At 41.9% G+C, this 22164-nt stretch overlaps 1 protein-coding gene across 4 annotated transcripts in view; it reads right to left on the bottom strand.

Annotated features, from left to right (window-relative positions):
* SLC4A4 (solute carrier family 4 member 4) overlaps window positions 1–22164 on the bottom strand; it is a 314261-nt gene that overhangs the window by 235930 nt on the left and 56167 nt on the right. For all 4 annotated transcript variants that reach the window (XM_072941127.1, XM_072941141.1, XM_072941149.1 and 1 more), the window contains exon 3: window positions 15609–15788. In XM_072941127.1, the coding sequence (XP_072797228.1) occupies window positions 15609–15788 (180 nt within the window). The remainder of the gene's footprint in view (window positions 1–15608; window positions 15789–22164) is intronic.

Here is a 22164-nt window from a genome sequence, read left to right as displayed (position 1 = left end):
CCGGCTCTGCTCATCCATTTCCAAGGCAACCCACTTTCAAAGGCGTTTTCTCAGTTGACTTTAGACCAATCAAGTGGAAAACAACTATTCATAGCTGTCGTTTTCTAATTTTGAATACCCCAAGCTTTGGAGAAATGAGTAAGAGAACCCTCTGGGACTTGACGGCACCGATCAAATGCTCCTCATCCGCAGCCAGCCGCTCCAGCACTGAGCTTCATGAGGCTGTACAAAGAGAGCCATACCAGGGGGCAGAAGACCTTGTCCTAAACCTGACTCCTGCAATGCAGGATGTGTGACCTCCGGCAAGCTGTCAGCCTGTGGGAAGCTCTGATTTATGTTCCTAAAATAGAAATCACGCTTGCTCTAATTGCACCGAGGGTTATGGAACAATTGTGCAGTGGTATAAAAGCCTCTATAAGTGATATCATGCTACAGAAAAATAAAACATTTTGCAACATATAGAGTCAGCTCGGCTTAGTCAGCTCTCCCAATGCCCTTTGAACTGTGCACAAAGGGCCCAGGGGGAACTTTCAATGCCATCTAAAATAACTTTGATGGGAAAATGCAACTCGGAGCAAAGGAAGAAAAAGCAAAGTGCAAAAACATGAAAAGTGACATAAAAAATATAGTTTGCTACAGTCAATGAAGCCCTCCTGGGACCTTTTCTCATTTCTTTTTTAGAGAAAACACACATTTCCTGATCATAGACTTTGAAAGTACAGTGAACAAAAATACACTGATGTACTTCCTTAGCACATAAAGGTTTCAAAATTCCTCTGGCCAGACAAAACCTCCCTTTGCATCAGAAACTTCTCTTCCTGCCCTGGCTATGACAGAACAGGCTACCGAACGCCAACCACGGTATAAATCGCCATGGTAAGATACCATTCCACGCTCTGGTGAGACATGTAAAGTCGTTCTGGAAGGAAATTATTGAGTAAGCAGAAGCAGGGCTGAGGTTTTGTATCCTCTTGACCCTGTTATTCAATCCTCCTCCTCCTCCCCACATCATGTGAGTCACAGATAGAAAAGGCGTGCATATAGTTTAAAGTCAATGCTCATGAAACAGCCCCCAGAAGGGCTGGCTCCTCCACTCCTCTACACTCTGAACTGTAGAACTGGTGTCCTCAGGATACTGCCAGGAGGGTACTGCCTCAAAACAGACAGTCGTGGAGCCACTAGAGAAGGTGGGAACGCACCTCTCCTGCCAAGGCCAAAAGCTTTCGCTGAGACTCACCAGTAGCTCAAAAACAAATGCTTTATTTGACACGCTGATACAGTAGGAAGCAGTGTTTGCAGAAAAGAAAGTAACAGTATGTAAACAGAAGTTCGGAGGTGATTCAGTAGAAAAACAGCATTGGGGGAAGAAAAGGACATCGGAAAGCAAAACGTTCTATCTAAACTCAGATAAAAAATTGATGTTTTAACTTGTGCATTTGGTGTTCCGTATGCTTGATTATTAACCTAAAATTGGTGCCTTTTATTTTCTCAAATATTAGTCAAAGAAAACAGAATTACTTTCTATATGGAACTTTTCTCAGCGAGGCATCCCCATACTCAGGCGGAGCTCACGGCGCGTCTTAAACAACAGTGCTTCTGCACACTGTGCCTCCTCCCAGCACAGAGCCTCGTTTGTGCTCTCCTTTCTACCCACAGTGTTCTTCTCTTCAGCCTTCACCAACTTTTCTTCTTGCTCATCCTTCAGATCACAACTCAAGTATGACTTTCTCAGAGAAGTCATTTCCTGACCTCCCTAATCCCACCACTATCAGATTTTACAGCACCATGGGCCACACTCCATCAGAGCACTTGCCATAAGTGCAATTGAGCAGTTATTTGTATATTACATGTGGAATCTAAGAAAATGGCACAAATGAACGTATTTATAAAACAGAAATAGACTCACAGATACAGAAAACAACCTTATGGTTACCGGTAGGGAAAGGGGGTAGGGAGAGATAAACTGGGAGTTCAGAATTTGCAGAAACTAACTACTATATAGAAAATAGATAAACAAGGTCCTACTGTATAACACAGGGAACTATATTCAATACCTTGTAATAGCTTGTAACGAAAAAGAATATGAAAAGGAATATATGTATGTATATGTATAACTAAAACATTATGCTGTACACCAGAAATTGACACATTGTACGTATAACTAAAACATTATGCTGTATACCAGAAATTGATACATTGTAAACTGACTATGTTTCAATAAAAAATAACATTTATTTGTACAGTATTTGATTAGTAGCTGTCTCCAAACAGACTATAAGCTCTCTAAGGGTAGAAAGTGTCTCTAATTTTGGTCACCATTGTGTCTTCAGCATCTAGCACCATGCTTAGTATACAGTAGACCTTCAGTAAGCATTCTGGGTGAAGGGATGAATGGATAAATGAGGCATTTCATCCTTCCTGATACTGATGTGATCCTGGGGTCTACTGACTCTCCCTGGAGTTCTCAGTACTGAATAACTTTTCTATGACTTCACTTGCTCAGAAGGAACAGACTGGAGGGCTAAGGATTTCCTAGAACAGGAAAGCTGAGTGACATTTTATAATAAAGTCACTTGAAATCAAAATATTTTCAAAACATGCAACCAAGATAATTGACCAAATTTTAAAACTTTAAAATTAAAAAAAATTTAAAGAACAAAAGAACGAATGGTCAATTGATCAATTTGACAGACAACAGGTTTCAACATAAGATAAACAGATAACAATAAATTGATCAAGTGACTGATAACAGATGAACTGCTTGACATTTCACCCAGAGAGGAAACCTAACTGCCAATAGCAAAATCTATTCATAGCACCCGTTTCACCTAGTCAGTTTTAGCTACCTAAGTTGTAGTTTGTTTTATGTACTTTCTCAAATAATAAATGCAATTCCTTAGAAACTCAGTAATAAAAAGATGCACAATATGAATTCCGATTCTAAGCTAAGATTTCTGGATCAAACATGTAGGATTTCAAGGGTGAAAAGGAAAGGCTTCTTCATCTATTTTGCTTAAGTTCTTTATCACTCAGTCATGAAGGAATAATAAAGAATCAACATTGACAATATAAATTGAATCTGGATGTGTACAATGTCTTTGAAATTTCATTCACTCTAGCAGGTGAATGCTAGAAGCTGTGAAAAAGCCAAAAACAGATCCAAACTGTTTCCTAATCATTCAAGGACAATGGTTGAAAGTCTTTGCCTAGTGTCAGACCCCAGGGTCCCAGCAATGCCACCTGTCAACCATGTACTGTCAGGTGAGTCACTCAGTTCTGCAAGCTTCAGTGTCCTTAGCCCTGAAAAAAGAGGATAGTAACCTCAGAGGGCTTTGATAAGGAAAACTAAGATGACAACTTTTTAGGTACCTGCAGACTAGACCAAAGCTTATACCCAATAAATATTTATTACTATTGTTATCAGTAACATTTTACCAACAAAAGTCAAGGCACCTTATCCACAGATTTATTCTTACTACCTCTCCTAGCTCTCCTCTGTAAGGAGAGAGTGAAGGAACAGGTAGACACACAAACAGACCAACCTAGGAAATGTGAGGTGCTGCGCAGGCCCCCCAGGGAGAATGACAAAGGTAAGGGAGCCCCAGGTTTTACTTCCTGAAGGTAAAAACACATGGCTGCTTTTTATTGTTTATGGTGTAAATAATGGAACTGAAATAGTCATTCACCAATACTCATTTAAATATGTGTCAGCCACCTATCCATTTCCATAGGAAACAATGCATTTCTCCACGCAGTACCACCCAAGACACAGAAGCTTACATCTCACTGGTCAAGACTAGGTCCCATGGCCACCCCGAGCCACAAGGGAACCCAGGAAATCAAGGTTTTTAGCTGCCACATTGTGATCATGAACAAAACTGAGGTTCTGAGAATACAGAAGAGACTAGATATTAGGCAGATTACCAAGGAGAGCCTCCTAAAATGGACTTTTATGGGCTTAAGTACAGAAAGAAAATGACCACATTGTTTCCTTCTTAAGGGGGAAGGAGTGTTTTGGCAGAAGCCCCTCAGCTTGGTCTTTTCCCATGTTGGTCCATTCCTGAATGAAGGGGCAGAGAAACCTAACCCACTCCTCACCTTGCTCCCCCACCTCCTGACACAGTCCTGCTTCTCCAAGACTCAACTCACGTGCTCCTTCCTCTGTGAGGCCTTCCTCCCTTCCCTCTGCCAAACCCAGGCATCTTCCCTGATGCTCTCACCACCTTGCGCATAACTCCACCACAGCGATGATCACAGCCTCTGCAGTGTGTCTGACCAGTGTCATGTTCTTCACTAAACTGTCAGCTTTCTTTATGAAGTTTTCATCTCTGTAGGCCCAGTGCCCAGGTCGATGCCCAAAAACAAGAAAGGAAGAAGGGCTCCCTAAATAATTCTTGGACTGGATCAAGATCGACTGGACTGAGCTGACTTGCACTGCACTGCACTGAAGGCTCGGGGATCTGGCTGCATCTCCTTCCTCACCCTGTTGTGGTGGCTCACGGGGGCGCCTGCCTCAGAGCCATGAAGGATGATGACAAGCTTACAAGCTTATGGTTCATACAAACAGATCATGTCTCAATGAGATCATGTATTCGCTTGGCTTTCTGGCCAAGAAGGAGAGTCAAAAAGCAGTTACATTAGCTGATTTCCTCTCAGGGGAACTGTGGAGAAAGGAGGAAAAGTCACTGTTGACCCAACAAAAGGCTGAGAAAACACTTTCTCATTTAAGAATACAACCAATTAGTGAAAGTGACAAAAATAAATAAAAACCTACCACATACGCCAAAAGTTGCACAATTGCCAAAACGCCAAACTGCAGTTGTGACTGTGTTGGCATTTGGTACAGAGATCAGGATTTCAAGGAAGGGAGCCACTCTTTTATGAGCACTAAACAGAAAAGTCACGAGCAGCTCTTGATGAAACTATGATTGTCACAGTATATAGGAATGAACTAACATATGGTATTTTTAAAATAAACTACTAACCACATCCAGTGGTTTCAATTAAAGAATGGTTCATTGCTTACAAAAGTTCCTCTAGATCCAGCTGTCTTCCAAAAAAGTCCCATTGCCTCACTCTGAATTTCCACTGTCATCAGACAGATTACTAAGGGACCAGTCTTGGATTTGGTGTGGACACTCAGGGTTAGCCTCTGTAGAAAGAAGATACCTTCCTCCAGCTTTGTCTGGAGGCTGAACAAATCCTGGGGGTATTCTCCTATAAGGAGTATAAATTGTAATGCCATGATACTAAGTGACCTGCTAGAAGACTAGAGAATATTTTAAAGGATTTTTTTAGAATGCTAAATAAGGTTTTTTATACCAGTGCTCTGGAATTTAAAAAAAATAAGTAACAAGCAAGCATTAAGAAAAGGACTAGTGTAGTTCTAAGACAAGACCCATGTTCCTTAGAGAAGGAACATCGCTGAGAGACGACTCTAAAACCAACAGAAAGAGGTAATGTAAACTAAGAATGAAAGGCAGCTAGTAAGAGAATCACTGTAATCATTTCATAATCATGGTGGGAAAACTATCCCTGGGGAATTAAAGATGAGACAGGGAGAGGCCACTCGAAACTGGCTTGAGGAGAGCTTGTCCAGACCTGGTCCTGCTACGTACTGGGGCTCCATCTGGAGGGGTGAGATGCTAGCCTCGGCCACTCACTCAGTGATTTTTCTGTTCTTTGGTCTCACTGTCTTTCTCGATAGTCGGGGTCCCTCCGTGTCCTCTCTTTTTCAGAACTTGTCATCTCCTCTCTCTCCTGACCTGCAATCCCATTCATGTGCTTTCTTTCTCTATCCCCAGGACTGGCCAAAATAGAGAGTTCAATGACATTTTAAAAAATCAATTGTCATTTAAAATAAATACATGTTTCAGGTTGGCTTTCCTTCTTGTACATTGCCCCTGATTGGTTTCTTTTTCACCAAACTAGTATGAGCCTTCTATTGAAATAAGGGCTCCCCACTCCCACTCTTAAACACATTCTCCCCACCAGCCAGACAAGGAAAGCATCTCCATCACTTCTACTATAAAAACATGCCAAGCAGATTCTCAAATTTATCCCATTATATTCACCACTTAGATGTTTCTACAAATGTCAGAGAGAATCACAAAATAATAAACAATTTTTTATTTTATTTACTTATTATTTATTATTATTTATTTAAGAATAAAAGGAGCTTAAAGAGAACATGACAAAAACATATTTCCAGTCCATTTCATAGGGGAAAAAAAATCTATAAACCTTCCAAGATCGGCTTCAGCATGCAAATCATAGCTCAGAAAGTTTCCTCAAGCCACACACCTCACACACACTTTCAAAAACCTGATTAGCATTTGATCTAAATGAGTGGCCAAGTGGAGTATCAGTTATCTGCGTTCAGTCCTTAACCACAGTACCTTTTGCTCAAAATCTATATTTAAGAATTGGAGGAACGAGAGAGAGAATTAGCTGTTTCTGGGTGTGGACATCAATAAAAAAAATAATCTGAAAACCTTTTTGAAAGTTTTTGCTTGTTTGTTTCCTCAGCTTTTGTTTGTTTGCGAAATTTAGCAGTTACACAAAAAGTAACAAAACGGAGTCAGACAAAGAACTGACTTAGGATTTTCTAGTTGCTCATGCAAGCGTTCTGGATGTTGGATGACTCTTCCATGAATTTCTTGTTATAGAAATTGCTATTCCCATGACTTGGTAAGAGAAATCACCCAATTTCCGGCTGAAAACAACTGCAGTTTTGAATGAACACAGCTAGCCACAGGGTCCACATGTTTATTGTGAATTTGCATTCAGAAGCCACACTTTCCATCACACCTAAGTTATTCCTTCCCAACACCTTATAAATGAAGCAGAATCACTTAAATGTAATTGCTTCTCTTGTGGCCTTTGAGGTAAAATTTTGGTAACTGATAAAGGATAATTTTAATGCAAATTGCTGGGTCACAAGTGTACATCCCTGCCAGAAGTGGCTTCTACAGATACTGAGGACAACCTGCTTTTTCAGAAAATGGAATTCTGCTTAATTGGCAAACAGCAAAAGAACAACAACAACAGCAAATTCAGGTATGTTCTTGTGTCAGAATCATTACATAGTTCTGAGAAGGATGTACAAAGGTCACCTAAGTTCATCTCTGCAGCAACGTGCGTTAATCTGCTTATCCATGATAAACATACATAAACAATTCCTTAAATTCTCTAGGTAAGACACTCCACAAACAGCCTTGGTGACATTTGGCGATTAACAAATGTCACTATCACAGTAGCCTCTTTTACATGCCATCCTCACTCAGCACAGTGGAATACGAACCCCAGATGAACAGTCTCATGCAGAGACGGGCTTATTTCAACTCACCATGCTAATGTGGTTCTTCAGTGAAACGCCACCTTAATGATATTTTGCATTCTTGCATTGACCTACATATTTTCACACATTTCAGTATCTTCTCATAAGAAGCACATGCAGGGTAGCACTGTTATTTCTGTTTTGAAAACATGAACAATTTCTATTTTTATTACATGCTAGCTAGTCACTGCAAAACAAAGTTACGACAGAACTACAGAGCAGGAGAAACATCATTTTCCTGGCCTTCTCTCTTTCCGTTTCACCATTATTCAACCCACCCTGTTGTATAACTCTGGCGATTTCTATTTTAATTACATTTCAATAAGATTTAAAAGGTTGGGGGATAGCATTTTTTTAAACCAAGGTAATTGTTAATACTAAATAATTACATAAACTTTTCCTCTTCTGGTTTTATTTTCTCAGACAGAACAGCATATTTTAACCTAATGGGTAATTTCTGGACATTTTATTTGTGTATCCACTCAAAGAACACGACTCAAAATCAGGATGAGATATTGGTCCTGCCCATGGCTCTAACCATGCAGCTGGAGAGATCACACACAACTGAATGAAAGAGGTAAGTCGGTGCTCACAGGTCTAAGCACTGGAATATGTAATGCACTTGTAAAATAATGTATAATAGTTGCCACCGGAGTTCAGAAACCGGGAAAGTCCTTATGAGCCGGTATAAAAGGCCTTGCTAAAACAGAACAGACCTATAATTTTCATTAAACTACTTAAAATATTGAAAACAGTAGAGGGACCTCCATTACATTTCCAATTTCCTTTTAAATGTCTGAGGACCCCAAGTTGAGAACCTTCTTTCACTAATCAGGGACATTAGAAGGCTTTTCGTTCCCTTGTCTGTTTAATTGAGAGAGGCTAGATGGAAGTGACATTTTAGATGTATGACAGCCCTGTCTGAAATAACTCCCTTCTATTTCAAGTTAGAACCGAAAGGCAGAAAATCCAAGAAGCTATGGCCTAAGGAGTTCAAAGGAAAGGGCAGACACACCACAAGAGACACTTTGAAGGAAAACCAATAGGACTCAGTGAGTGGCTGACGATGGAAGAAAAAGAATAGGGAAGATTCGAGGATAACTGAGATTTTGCTTTGACAGGTAACCAGGCTAACGGGGACTCCACGCTTAAAACACCTCTACAAAAACGTGATGAAGAGTCAACTAACACTCCACATCCATGGGAAAGTTTTTAAAAGAGTCCAATTCCTGCTTCCAGATTGTAGTCATAAAAGAATTCCAGAGAATTGATTTATAGAGAACATTCATGGTCCCCGACGGTCTCTCACCCCAACTTCTGCATCAACCGTTCAAACTCGTAAAGTCCTGAATCTAAATCCCTGGTATTAAGAGCCCATATAGTCCTTGAAGAATTAGTTTTTTCAATGTAAGAAACTTCCAAAAGAGAATACCATTTCAAGAAGACCGCCCCCCCCAAAATATCCTTCATTCTTTCAGTGCACTCCAACCCCACACCTTCTCTCACACTAACTCACAAACACACTCAGGCCCCCAAGCTTCTTATCTTGTAACCTTGAACCCAAACCACAGGATGTGTCTTGCCTTCTGCTTGGGTGGCAGGGCCTGTGGCAGACAATCATTTACACTCCATTCAACTCATTAAAGCCTATTTCACATCTTAAATTCCACACACTGCTCTGGTTTTCCTCCCTTTTCCACCCCGGCACCTGGAGCCCTGTGGAACCCTCTGAGGCCTCCTGAACTCATGAGTCCCTATAAATAGAAGCAGCATCAACTCTCCCATGACACACATACACGCACTATTCATGACACCTCGAGGCATGAGAAAACGGAATACCTATTGTAACAGAATCGTCGGAGGCAGCCAGAAATGACACCCTTCCATAGTGTAAAGGACTGCTGCTTGGAGGCCACTTCGAGGTGACTTGAAGAGAACTGCATTTCAAAAATGCACAGCTACCCTGAGAGGTTTATACAGTTAAGCAGCTAAAGAAGACAGAAGCACCATGACACAGCCCTCCTGCGTGCCTCAGCGTCACAGAGGAATACAGCAATTTTTTGTACCACACAAAACACAACATTGTTGGGTCACCCTCGGGCCACCAAAAACACTCAGATGCCAGACATTTCTCCTTTCTGCACAGCACTGCCTTCAAGTTGCTGACTCGCCCCACCCAACTGCCCTTCTTAACCAGATTCATTTCCCTGAGAAACGCAAAGAGATCCTTCTCATGAGAGGAGGAGCAGCCCACTTGCTTGCAGGGGCCCAGAACTGGGAATCCCAGCGTTGACTGAGCTCAAGGGCACACTTGGTAAGCAGAGTCACCCACGAGTGGCAGTATTCCACACCAAGCAGCAGCCCAGGAGCTACCACCTCTGACCCCGGAAGCCTGGTCCCCGCGGTCCTTTCCCCCACCAGCCAGCATCCAGGCTGGAGCACCGGCAAGTTAAGAGATTGAATTTGGGTTCATTCTCCCAAAGAGGCCACTGGGAGCCGGAAGCCAAGCTTATAGTTAAAGTAAAGGCAGAGCTGGTGGGAATCTGGAACAGAAATGGCCAGCAGACCTTAAACAACAGTGATTAGTGTTCACAGGGAATTAATCTCTACAATGTTTTAGTCTGAAGCTTTGGCATTACCTGTGTACAATGGACGGGAAACATGAGCTAGAAAAAAGGGTCCAGAGGAACTCGAGATAGTCACTGCTAGCCAGATGCACTGCTCATTTGATACCTGGAGTGCTACAGATTGAGGTCTATCATTATTCCCTGTTCACAGGTGAGGAAACGAGCACAGAGAGGCTGAGTACCTTGCAAGGCCACGCTGCTGGCCTGAGCTGGGACTCGAGTCAGACGAATGTGTGCTCCTCACCGCTATGGTACACTGCCTTTCCAGGAAAATTACATCACGAGTGCCCCTTCTGAAAAGGAAAACTTGAAGTTTTCAATTATTTTTTAATACCAAAAGCCTTGGTTTCAGACCTGAAGATAAAGTACTTCCTCCTACTTATATAAGATGAAAAACAGAGAAGATGAAAGGGACAGTGTATTTCTTAAGTGTTTTGTTTCTTAATAGGGACAGAATCTACCTAATTTCACACACACTTCAAAGACTCCCTTCTCTCCTGCATAAGGGTTCATCTGGGGGATACCGAAACAGCATAAAGAAAATTAGAGAAATCTTACTGTAAGATATCAGAATTAAGGGTCTTGCCCCAAAACATTTAAGAATCAAAAGAAAAGTAGAAATGCACCCAGAAGAATGGGGTCACGTGGGAGTAGGGCACGGGGGTGTGAGCACTGGGAAAAGGGGAAGTCAAACGACAAAACCCCAAATAATCTTGGCTCTTATGAAAAGGTACTCTGTTCATTTCCCCGGAAGCACCAAACAAAAGCAGCTGCCCATTTCTCTGCTTCAGTTTCCTGACTGCAACTGGATCACCAAGGGGCATGCATTGTTCCACGCTCGCAGAACAATGTTCACTAGCACAAATCCATCAGTTCTGGTCCACATCCAGAGAGCTAAAAAAGAACCCCACAGCACTGAATGAGTGTCTGCACATGCAGACCAGTGACATGATTCCACAACGGGCAAGACACGCGTGTGAGAGGCAGTTAGTACCTCCACATGCCAATGCACGTTCAAGTTTGTCAAGAGATACATTACACAGCAGACCGATATGCTGATGAACAGGATGTTCTGTGTGTAGCTCTGTTTCCTAACATTTTACACATCTTCAGAGTCTCTGCAGTCGCAGGGTGGCTTGTGACTCCCCCAGAAGCATCCCAGGACACTAACAAAATGCAAAGCACAGTGGTCAAAACCACTGACGGCGGGCTGTTGCTGTTTGCGGAGCCTAACTCATCCAGGACCACCTTCCCACCCAGAATGGGCCACCCCCAGAGGATGGCAGTTGCTAACTTAGGGGGGAAAAAAGTGCACGCTGGGGGAGGCAGAAGGATTATTTTTAAGAAAGAGCACAATCTAGCTTTCTCTCCACCACCCACTCCACGCCACCTCCTCGCTCCCTTCTCTCTCCTCCTGCTTGTGCTTCCATTTCCCTCTTCTTCCAGCCTCCCCCCCCCAACCCCGGGGCTCCTGCACCTTGCTTCTCACACGTGTTGTCCTCTCTGTGTCCCAGCTGGGACACCAGCTCGGACACCCCACTGAGAAGAGGGGTGAGGCTGGGCCTTGGAGTTGCGGCTGAGCTCGGAGAAGAAACGAGCTAGCTAGCTTCCTCCCCAAAACTCCAAATGTGTAAGATTCAAAACATGGACCCGCTTTTTAGAAGCCCTGTCTTGACACCAGAGCCATGGAGAAAAGACGAAAGCACCTGCGTTATGAGTTAAATGAGCGCATGAATTATATCATCTTCCTGATGTCCCTAAACCTGGAAGATGCTTGGCTTTTGTCTTGTTACAGCTGTCCTTACTGTTCCATTCTGTGCCTCCTGAATATGGATTCTGAAGCTGAGCTGCCCGAATTCCCGGAAGAGTGAGCGTTTTTAAACATATGTGATAAATCCCTGTGTCCTGCAAATCACCTGCAGGTGACGAGCAACTCAACACACTCAGGGGTCCTGCACCCAGACCGAAATACCACTTTAGCAATAGTTAAAATAACGAGGTACTTTCCAAAGTGGGATCATTAAAAATGTTAGGGCCAGGTTTCACACGGCAAGGGAAAAACGGCAGAGCAGGGAAATATAAAGGTGATGTGTGAGGATTAAAAACAAGAAAGTCAGCTGGATCTTCCTCTATACTGTGGGAAATAGTGAGGCCAAGAGAAGCAACACCTACATCTTCCTCTGTAGTGATCCCATCAACTCGATCGCTCTTCAATAAGCAGTTATTAAGCACAGACTATGTACCAGGCACTGTGCGAGGTGCCAGAGATAACACAGTAAACAAGACAGGCCTGATTCTGACTTTCAGGGAGTGTAGCATCAGTGCAAGACAGAGCCGTAGGCTAACAAAATCCCAAACAGGAACATGCATTAGGAAGGAAACAGGTAAGAACTGAGGAAGACTAACACCGGAGAACCTACGTTAGCTAGAGTAGTAGGGAGAGGCCTCTCTGAAGAGATGAAACTTTAAAGCTGGAATACAAAAGGAGAGAGCAGCTAACCAGGAGAAGAACGAGTGACCGTTCCAAAAGGACAGGACTGCATGAGCAAAGGTCCTGAGGCAGAAAAGGGTTGGGCGCCACTGAAAAATCAGTGTGGCTGAATTAAAGTGAACAAGGAGCAAATAACACAAAGCAGGGTGGGTGAGACCCAGTGGGCCTGATGCCCGACTGAGATTTTATTCTAAGGACAACAGAAAGATCAGGAACGTTCTGAACAAATGGCGTGACACATCTCACTCTTCCTGATGACCACTGTGGCCTCTGTGCGGGAAAACACTTGAAAAATGGAAGCTGTTGCAGTTATCTTAAGCAAGAGATGAGGATTTCCTGGACCAGAATGTGGCAGCCAAACCAAAAAAGTAGACAAGAGTCAGACATTTTAGAAGTAGGCCCAACAGAAGTCATTGATGGATTGCAGGTGGGAGGCAGGGGTGACATCAAGGAAGAAATCAGAGATGATTTTCATCAAGTTACTCTGTTTACCTGTGTGATTTTTTTCAGAAGTTCTAAGCATCACCTGATAGAATGCCAGGCCCATGCAAGAATCTGGTCAATGAGACATGGTAGATCTGTAGACCTAAGTCACTCAAAAACTCTAGATCCCGGAACAACAGAAACTGTGTGGGGTTACTCCCGAGAGACAGCAATGGCATATGAGGCAGACATCTCAGTGAATTTTCCCATAAGGATTTCATCTTCATATTGGTGCCAGAGCCTGATCGCTTCCCCAAAATCACAGGGTTAAACGCCCTTCTATATAACTGAGAGCAACAGTTTTAAGTAGCACCGCACCAGACAGAGAGGTACCAATCCGTCTAGTCTCCCTGATACGCAGGAGAAAAAATATGGTAATTTCTAAGAGGATCTTCATGTCAAATTGGATACCTCATGTCAAATATGTCAAAGGCATATGACAGCATAACTTACTGACTTGCCAGAAAATAACTAACCATAAAATACAGGTTTATAAGTAGTTTCTTCATGATCATTGTCCTTAACAGTGGTGTCTCCATAGGATTAATTCAGAAACCAAGTTTAACGTGGGCATTCAAAATTTAATTTTCTTAGCATCTCACAATTGCAGGTTTCAAGTTGTAGGTCCAAGCTTCAATACAATGAGTAACAATGTGTTTTAATTGGAATATGAGATGTTTACTGAAAATCAAAGGTGATTATCTGGTGACCCAGGATCTTCAGCCAAACCCATCCTTAAATACAAGAGTATCAGACACTGGGAATATCTTAATGCTTGAGCAAGTCAAGTCGGCAAAATAAACCATTTGGACTGGTAAAAGGAAAAAAAAAATTAGAGGACTTCCCAAAGAGGAGTCCCCTGAGAATAAAAAAATGAACTACTTGGCTTATTCTACATGCTGTCCTCAAACTGGTCCCCAAGTGCCACAAAAAGCAATGGCACTCCTGTACCAGACTCAGCGTTCAATCTCCATACCTTTCTGACCTGTCCATTCCCCATCACCTGTTTGAGTCTCACTGGCACTGTTTCCACTGCCCTTCCTAAAAAGCTGTTACATAATCACCATCTCAAAATCCCTTGGCCCATTTGTGTAGGTGAGTGTCTCTTTCCTTTTTAGTATTTATAGTGATGATGCACTCTTGTTCTTAAATTGCAGAATGAGAGATGATGAGAGAGAGAGAAAGAAAGAGAGAGAGGGAGACAGATCACACACACACACTGGGGACAGCGCCTCTGATGCTGGCTCAGGCCTTGCCAAAACAGATAGCAAAGCGAGATAAACAGTAGTAATTTATTTGGAAAGGGATGTTATCTTTTGTTCCTCTAGACCATTAACTGTGACCTTTTTTGTCTGCATTTCAAGGACTTTGCTTAAAACTCAGACCTCATTTTTTTTTTAAGTCAATATACGAACAATTACTTTCAGAAGACTTTCCCCTCCAGTATTCCAGTGAAAAGCACATAACTCTTGCCCCCTGCCCTCTGGTCCTACCTACATCTTACATTCATTCCAAAACACTTGTATGTTCTAATTTAGTGGTCCAGCTCCAAACTCTCCTCGAAACTTTCATCTTTAATTTGGTGGTCATTGATTGCTCCTCTCAGCATAAGTACCTCTCCAGCTTCTAAGCCACCTGCTCAGTTCCAGTAGTGAGACTACAAAAACATTCACAGATTCACATCAGTATCCTTCACACCCTTTTTAATTTAACCCTGTACATTAGCCCTTCCACACTTCTGAGCTGTTAATTCTAACTTGGCCTCTCACCACCTGCAAGGACTGAGCTGGACCTTTATCTCCAGGGCCCATAATGTATCTTATTGCAGGTTCCGTATTTCTGCAACTGTAGCAAAGAGAGGAGGAGAGTGCAGAGCCCTGGCAGCCGGAAAAGCTGTCACTATGTAACTCCTATTGGAGAATCTTCCCAAATTGGCATGTGTTTCTGCCGCTTCTCTCTTCTCCCGCATACATTCGTTCTCACTCCAGCCACAAAGCTACCCAGACAGCCAAAGATTCTCCACATCAAAAGAAGCCAAAGCAACAGACACATACACCTAAACACACAGTTCACCCTGTTGCTTGAAGCCAAAGATGTGCTCTGATCTCCTGCTATCCTGTTCCTAATAACGCCTCTACCCAAAGCACGACCTCTAACAGGTTCGACATCTCACAAGCTGGGTCACACTACGCCCTTCTCTGACTTTCAGGATGCTTTTCCACTATTCCTTTTTAAATCATCTCGATTAAATGTCACCTGTAATCCTCTAAATGTCATATATATGCATATATACATATATATGTATATAAAACATTCTTATCTTGACTGTCTTACTACTAGTGTCTTACTACTGTCTTAATAGAACCTATTTCCAAGCAGAAATAATCCAAAAATTTCTTGCAGCCTTCCAGTTACTGTTGATAACTGTAGCTAAATACCACTTTACTGGTCAAAATGGACAACACAGGACCATGCCTAAACTCAGAATTTTACTAGATCTCTTCCTAGACCAATCTGCTGGGGCAAGAGAAGCATCTCCAGAGATAAAGTTTAGAGGCAACAATCCCAGTATTGCTGCATCCTTTTCCTTTAACCACGAGATCTTTAGAAGATCTCAGCTGTGGTGGGGGGAGGCTGAGAGAGGCGCTGACACCCAGGGAGTACTCACTGAGAGGCTTCAGGATGCTGCTGCTGGACTCATCTGCGTTCTCCACATCCGACTTGTCAGAGTAGTTCTCTGAGATTCTCTCCTTCTCCTTCTTTTCTCTGTGCCCCGTCTTCCTCTTGTGACGTCTCCTTCTCCTGTAGCTCTTTGGCACATGGACCCCAATGTAGATGGTGTGGTGGCCTAGGGAAGGTACACAAACCACTCATCATTTCAAATCACAATCTTTGCTACATATAAGTCACACCAGATCCACGGTCAGAAGAAAAGATCTATGAATTCAACATGACCATTCCATATTCGACAAATGAACTCAAACTGGAAAAATAAAACCTCTTCCCAATTTTTGGTTAGCTGGTATGTAACTCAACCTGTTGGCTGGCTCCAGGATTCTGGGAGGGTGTGCTCGAGGTCTATCCAGATAGACTATTTTGGTTTAGGAAAGCCAACGAATATCAAACTGGAAATCAGGAATCCTTTCTGGTCATACCAATGCCATCAATGAGCTATCTGACCTTGAGCATGCTCATTAACTATTCGGGACCTCAGTCTCACCAAGTATGTAATGAGAGGCTTAAATTGGGTAATCCCTAGAGGCTGTTCCACTGCTAACCTTCCTTGAGTCTGTGATTATACTGAATAGAGTACTGAAAAAGGAACCCTTGGAGCTGGGGGAGAAAAAAGATCTAACTGAAGTTCAAGAAGTCATTTGGCTGGGGATAAGGTTTTTCACGAAACTTTTTCTACCCAATCAGCAGAATAGAGACTTAGAACTGGGACAAACTAAGAAAAAATAAGACATACTTGGAGAGAACATTTTAGAAATACTCAAATGTTCACACTAGGAAAGAGCTAAAATGAATGTCAGCTACAGTGCCATTCTCATTTTTCTTTTTTCGTTTGCAAAAGTTTCTAAAAACTGGTTGTTGAAATGATAAAAATAAACCCAGCCCAGTAAAGACTGCCTTGAAGAGAAGGGCATGAGGAAAAAAGATTGTGAAATGCTTTCAGTTCTCTAGATGGAAGGAGCTGCAAAACTGACAAGTGGTATTATTTTTACAAAATCTGATAAGACAGGGAAAAAAAGGAACTCAAAGTTCTACATCTTTTTTATTTGTTTTAACTGGGAAACTTTTACTTTCACTTTATATCCAGCCTAACTTCTGAATGTGGGAACCACCATTTCTGAAGTAATGTAAAAGCGTCTTTTTTGTTTTTTTGTTTTTGAATTGCAAATGGGAAACTGCCAATGGAAATTGCAAGAAAGATGAGATAATCTACGGATTTCCTTTTACATTCTGGAATTATTATTCCTTGATGACCACGTTAAGTGCCACAGACAATACCACACACCCACATGTAACACACATCCCTGCAGTGTGTCTGATATAAATGCTGTGGCCTCCTTTCCACAGTAACTGCTCGGGTATATCTAAAAACACCATAATTCACAGGGGTGTTCCCTTAAACTGGAAGGATTAAAACAGTTCTATTAAGAAAGAGGTTCCAAAATGTTAAAGGACCTTCTCTAGTCAAGAAAGAGGTTCCAACCAAGGAATGCAGAATGCTACTTGAATGCATGAGCATTTTAAAGAAAATATCTGATCCTTGGAATGAAGTTGGAGGCATCCAAATAAAAAAAGAAGCCCCCCACTGCCACCCTCCAACACAGACACACATACAAACACACACATATACACACACACACACACACACACCAACTCGACTACTACAAAGCACAGTGACATTCTCCTCACAGGATGTGTGCCAATGAGAAATTTATCATGTCTAACCATTTGCAAGCAAACTGTTCTCATGGGAAAGCGATATTACACTAGGAAGTAGGAAACGTCTCAGAAACAATGTGAATTAAGAAACAGTGTCAATTGTTTCCTGCGCTCCAGTTACTGAGGGAGTCCTGCAGTGTTATCTCAAGTCACACAACGTTGATACGTAAGCAAAGCCCAACCAATTTCTCTACTAAATCCAACACTGAAAGCTTGGTTGCCTTCGTTCAGGAAATGGGAAAACATCATGAAAAAAATTAAGAGGCTGAAAAAAAACTGTCACGTTAAATACTTCCTTACGAAATAATGATGCCTAAGCCCCCAAAATGGCAGTTAAGCTACATGAGTCATATTGATGTCATACAAAAAGATTTTTTTAATGTATTTACCCAAATCTGCACTGCATATTTGATAAATCCTTTAAAAGACAGTTTACAGGCGCTGGTAAGATTGCTGGCTATAAAGCGCTGTTGTGGTCAACTTGACAAAAGAATTAGGCCGATTTGGGGAGTGACATTCCCGAGCCCATGGAGAGGAATGTCCTTTACCTTCTGGAACCTAACTGGAGTTGTCATCACCACAGAAACGGGGCCATTTTATTCCCATCTTGATCGCAGGCTTCCTCTCTGCCTTAGGAGTAAGATTCAGCTCATGCCCATCTCCGCCAGCTCCTCCCTCAGGCGCCTCACCCCACCCAAGGCCCGCTCACTTTCCCACAGGTGGGGAAGCTTCCAGACACAATGCTGCACTACAGGGCCCAGGTACCAAGTGCAAATGTGGTTCCTTCTCAGACGTCCCCAGTTTCAGACATTTTTTATCAGCTTTATCAATGTATAATTCATCACATGCCATAAAATTCACTCATTTTAAGGGTACATATTCAGTAATTTCTACTATATTTTCAGAGTTGTGCAACCATCAACATAATCCAACTTCAACTTCAAAACATGTCTACCAATCCAAAAAGACCCCTCATGCCCATCTGCAGTCCCTCTCTGTACCCCGAAAACCACTCAGGCATTTTTTTATACTCTCAGTGATGGCCTCTGGGAAGTTACAATTCTCTGGTATCCACACAGCTGTGAACTTTTGGGAGGATCCTCACAGCGCACAGTCAAATAGAACATGCCTCGAATGAGGAAGATCTACCCTTCCAAGAGCTGCCAGAGGAAACCAGGGCACTGAGCTGAGCCATTCAAAATGCAAAGCATCCTCCTCTTCCTCTCGTACACTACTGCTAACTACATTTTCCTTTTCTGCCCGTGTCCAGATAAAGGAAGAGGAACATGGTCCCAAAGGTAAACAAACCTTTTGGACCTTAAGGACCTCAGGGATAGTGCTTGTGTTTCATCGATGATTTCTCAACCTCTTTTCATTTCAGTAGCTTTGCCCACAGAGGAGAGGAAGACAGCCTCACTTTGGTAAGTGGTGGAAAGGTCTGCTTTCTCAAAATGATGACCAAGGAGTTCATAAGCTGTATATGCTACTCACCAAAAATACCAAAAGTAAATGAGCTGGAGTGGCAGCACTCTTACAGCCCACAGAATACCTGTCTTTAGAATCAATAGAAGTCACATTACTGATAAAAAATATATATACATATATATATGCTATTGTTGATAAGAATATCATGGGTGGAGTGCAGTATTTATATTCATTAAAATATCTTTACCTGTCTCAGAGATAAGTCATGAAGATTGATGGCTATTTTAAAAACTGCAACTCCCACAATGACAGCCAGCTTTTAGGAAAGCCATAGAGGTTGAGAGCGTAGTATTATTTTACATGTAAAATGAAAAGGAGAAACTTGATAGACAAGCTTTCCAATTCAGCAAGAGTCCACAAAACAGTAAGACACTCAGAGAATCAGGGACAGTTGCCGGCTTAACTTATAAGGGAATTTTAGGATCAAAAAAAAACCAAAACTTCTGTTAGAAATGTCAGTAAAAACTGCTTCCAAAGATAATATTAAAGAGGAAAAAGCAAAACAAATTTAATAGCTATAATTCATAAGGAAATGGCAACCGTTTTCAAAATGTTACTAAAATAAAGATTGCATTCTTGCTACTACAAATTTTGTAAAATAAAACTACTGGAATCTACATTTGACAGTGCTCATTTATGTATAAGTCAAAGGGCATTCAGTCCTTGATTTGGCAGTGACCTCCGTATCATGTGTTCAAATAAATACCCCGCATGCCTTTCTCTGACAGACGGTGCAAGTTCCCAACAAACTCTAAATGTTTTGGGAATCTCACAATCCACCCCACGGCCAATACTACTGGGAAGAAAACATGGCTTTCCTGGTTATCTCTGAATGTCAGAAATTATCACCAGATGATCCCTGTTTCTTCCCATCCTCACGGGCTCCACCTCCAGTGAAAGCACAGGTCCTGCGATGCTATCATGTCCAGTTCTCCCAATTCCCAGGATATTTCCAAACTCAAGGCATGGATAGTTGCTAATCACAATTTCAGGCCAACAGAGAACTCTTACACTTTGTAAACGTAGCCATTCAAGTTAAAGAGGCTTCCCCAGATACCCACTTCGCCACCAAGGATGATTCAGGACCTTGTAGAATTAAACGCGTCAAACCAGCCAAACTAAAATTTCTGCAGCAGACAGAGTGGTTAACAACATATGCCTCTTCATGCAAGATAGATCATGAGCTCCTTTAGGAAACAGGGCTCTGTGTTTATACACATACAGAAGAGAGCAGACATTTATAGAATTCTTACAAACGTGCCAGGTTCCGGCTTGGTCTCCCATATCTATGAACTCAGGCAGCCCTCACAACGGCACAAATCAAATACTGCTATTATCCCCACCATACAGGCAAAGAAGCCAAGGGTCAGGGAAGTCAAGGATGTTGTCACCAGCTAACTCATAAAATCTGCAAGAGGAGTATCTCTCAGGTCTCAACATTCAGAATACTGAGTGTTTCGGGGGGAGGGGTATAGCTCTGTGGTAGAGCACTTGCTTAGCATGCACAAGGGCCGGGTTCAATCCCCAGTACCTCCATTAAAAGAATAAAATGAAATAATTTTTTAAAAGAACAATGAGTGTTTCACCATTACTTTGTTTTTAGGGGTTTTTTTTTTTCAGTAATATACACTATGTTTATACTACCTTACGATTAGGTTTCCTTCCTCATGTTGACTGCTAGAAACAGAAGAGACAAATCTTGGGCCAACCCGTAGTGGGTAGACAGAGTTTCGTGACATGCATTTGAAACACTAACCTCACTCTTTCAACTTTTCAACCATTATTTTCCCTTCATGTTAAACATTTTTGGCATAAAGCAGCATATAAATATTATTCAAAAGCTGAGATGTCAGCACTGGGCGTAGAGGCCGGGGATGACTGGGGGTGGCTGTGGGCGAAGTAGATTTCTAGGCAAAGATTTTACCTGTCCTCCAGTGATCCTTTAGGTAGGTCTAAATCTTTGCCCAAAAATCTGCCTTCCCCCACAGCCATCCCCCAGCCATCCCCAGCCTCCTACATGCATCTCTAATTAAACACTAAGGGATGTTCCAAATTTGATTTTTATCCACAATGTTGCTCTTTCTATAATCAACGGAATTTCTGTTCTCTCCAATTCAAAGCAAAGATTCCATAACACTTGGCACTTTATATCATTCTTTCAGAACTAACCAGCCACAGTCCCAAAATATAAGTTCAATACGGCCTGCCTTGACTTGGCCTTGGGCCAAGAAGCCCAAAACATGTTTCAGCTATGGCCAAGAAGCACACGGGGGGGGGGGGGGGAATGCGAGGGAGATTTACTATTTCCTTTTAATTGTAAAAAAGAGACTGTGCAAGAGGAGGCAGAGCCCCTGGATGAGTGATAGATTATTTAAAAGATGCTGTGAAGACTTCACTTCTTGGACTAAAATAAATCTTGAAGGTTTTTTTTTAGAAGTACATGCTTAAGAAACCTCAAACAGAATCATAGTATCAAATCCAGATGCCAAAGAGGTTGTGTGTTTGGCACTTTATGTAATAAGTAATAGATCAGTGTGTCTAATCCTAAACACTTAAACAAATGAGATACAAATAACTTGTTAGTATATTACTCACAAACTTGAGACAGTGTCCATAACCAACTCTATTAAGTTATAATCAAAGCAACACTGCTAATTTGCTTGGGCATAAATACCAGTTCTTGAGAAGAAAATCCACTTCAAAAGGCATGATATAATTCTGCAGGTATACACCGGGTAAGTCAGCTCTTGGTTAGATGTTTGCATCAGGGTCCACCCCTCAAACATATACACTGCTCAGGACAAGGAATGATTCTACTTCTGTATTTCGGATAAGGGCAACTTCTCATGTAGAAAAGAAAATAATGCATGTGTTTATTAATAGATCATTGCATGCTACACATGTAATTTATTTATAGACCATTTTGAATGCTGATTAGTAATCTATGTTAATATTAATACTACCAGTTACACTTAGGAGCAGGTATGCAAGTGAATAAATAATAAAAGTGATGAAAAACAGGGAAATACTTTTCTTCCCACTGAACTGCAGGGAATTTTGTTCACTAAAAGCCTCCCAGAAATCCTTAAGGCAACTTGAGGTTCCCCAAGCAAGACTGATAAGAAATCTCAGCTTGTTACCTGGTGTTTACTGAGCACAGTACTTTTAATATTTAATATTTGATGATGATGATAACAATCTCCAGGCAAGAACAAACAGCACAGGAAAAGGTCTCAAAGGGGAGTCGAGCTTAAGGTGACTGGGCTAAATGCTTGTCCTTTAGCTCA

Source organism: Vicugna pacos, chromosome 2, assembly GCF_048564905.1.
Source record: "Vicugna pacos chromosome 2, VicPac4, whole genome shotgun sequence".
Classification (NCBI taxonomy): domain Eukaryota; kingdom Metazoa; phylum Chordata; class Mammalia; order Artiodactyla; family Camelidae; genus Vicugna; species Vicugna pacos.
Note: the sequence above shows the minus strand (reverse complement) of the source record. Positions and strands in the feature narration are given on the sequence as shown.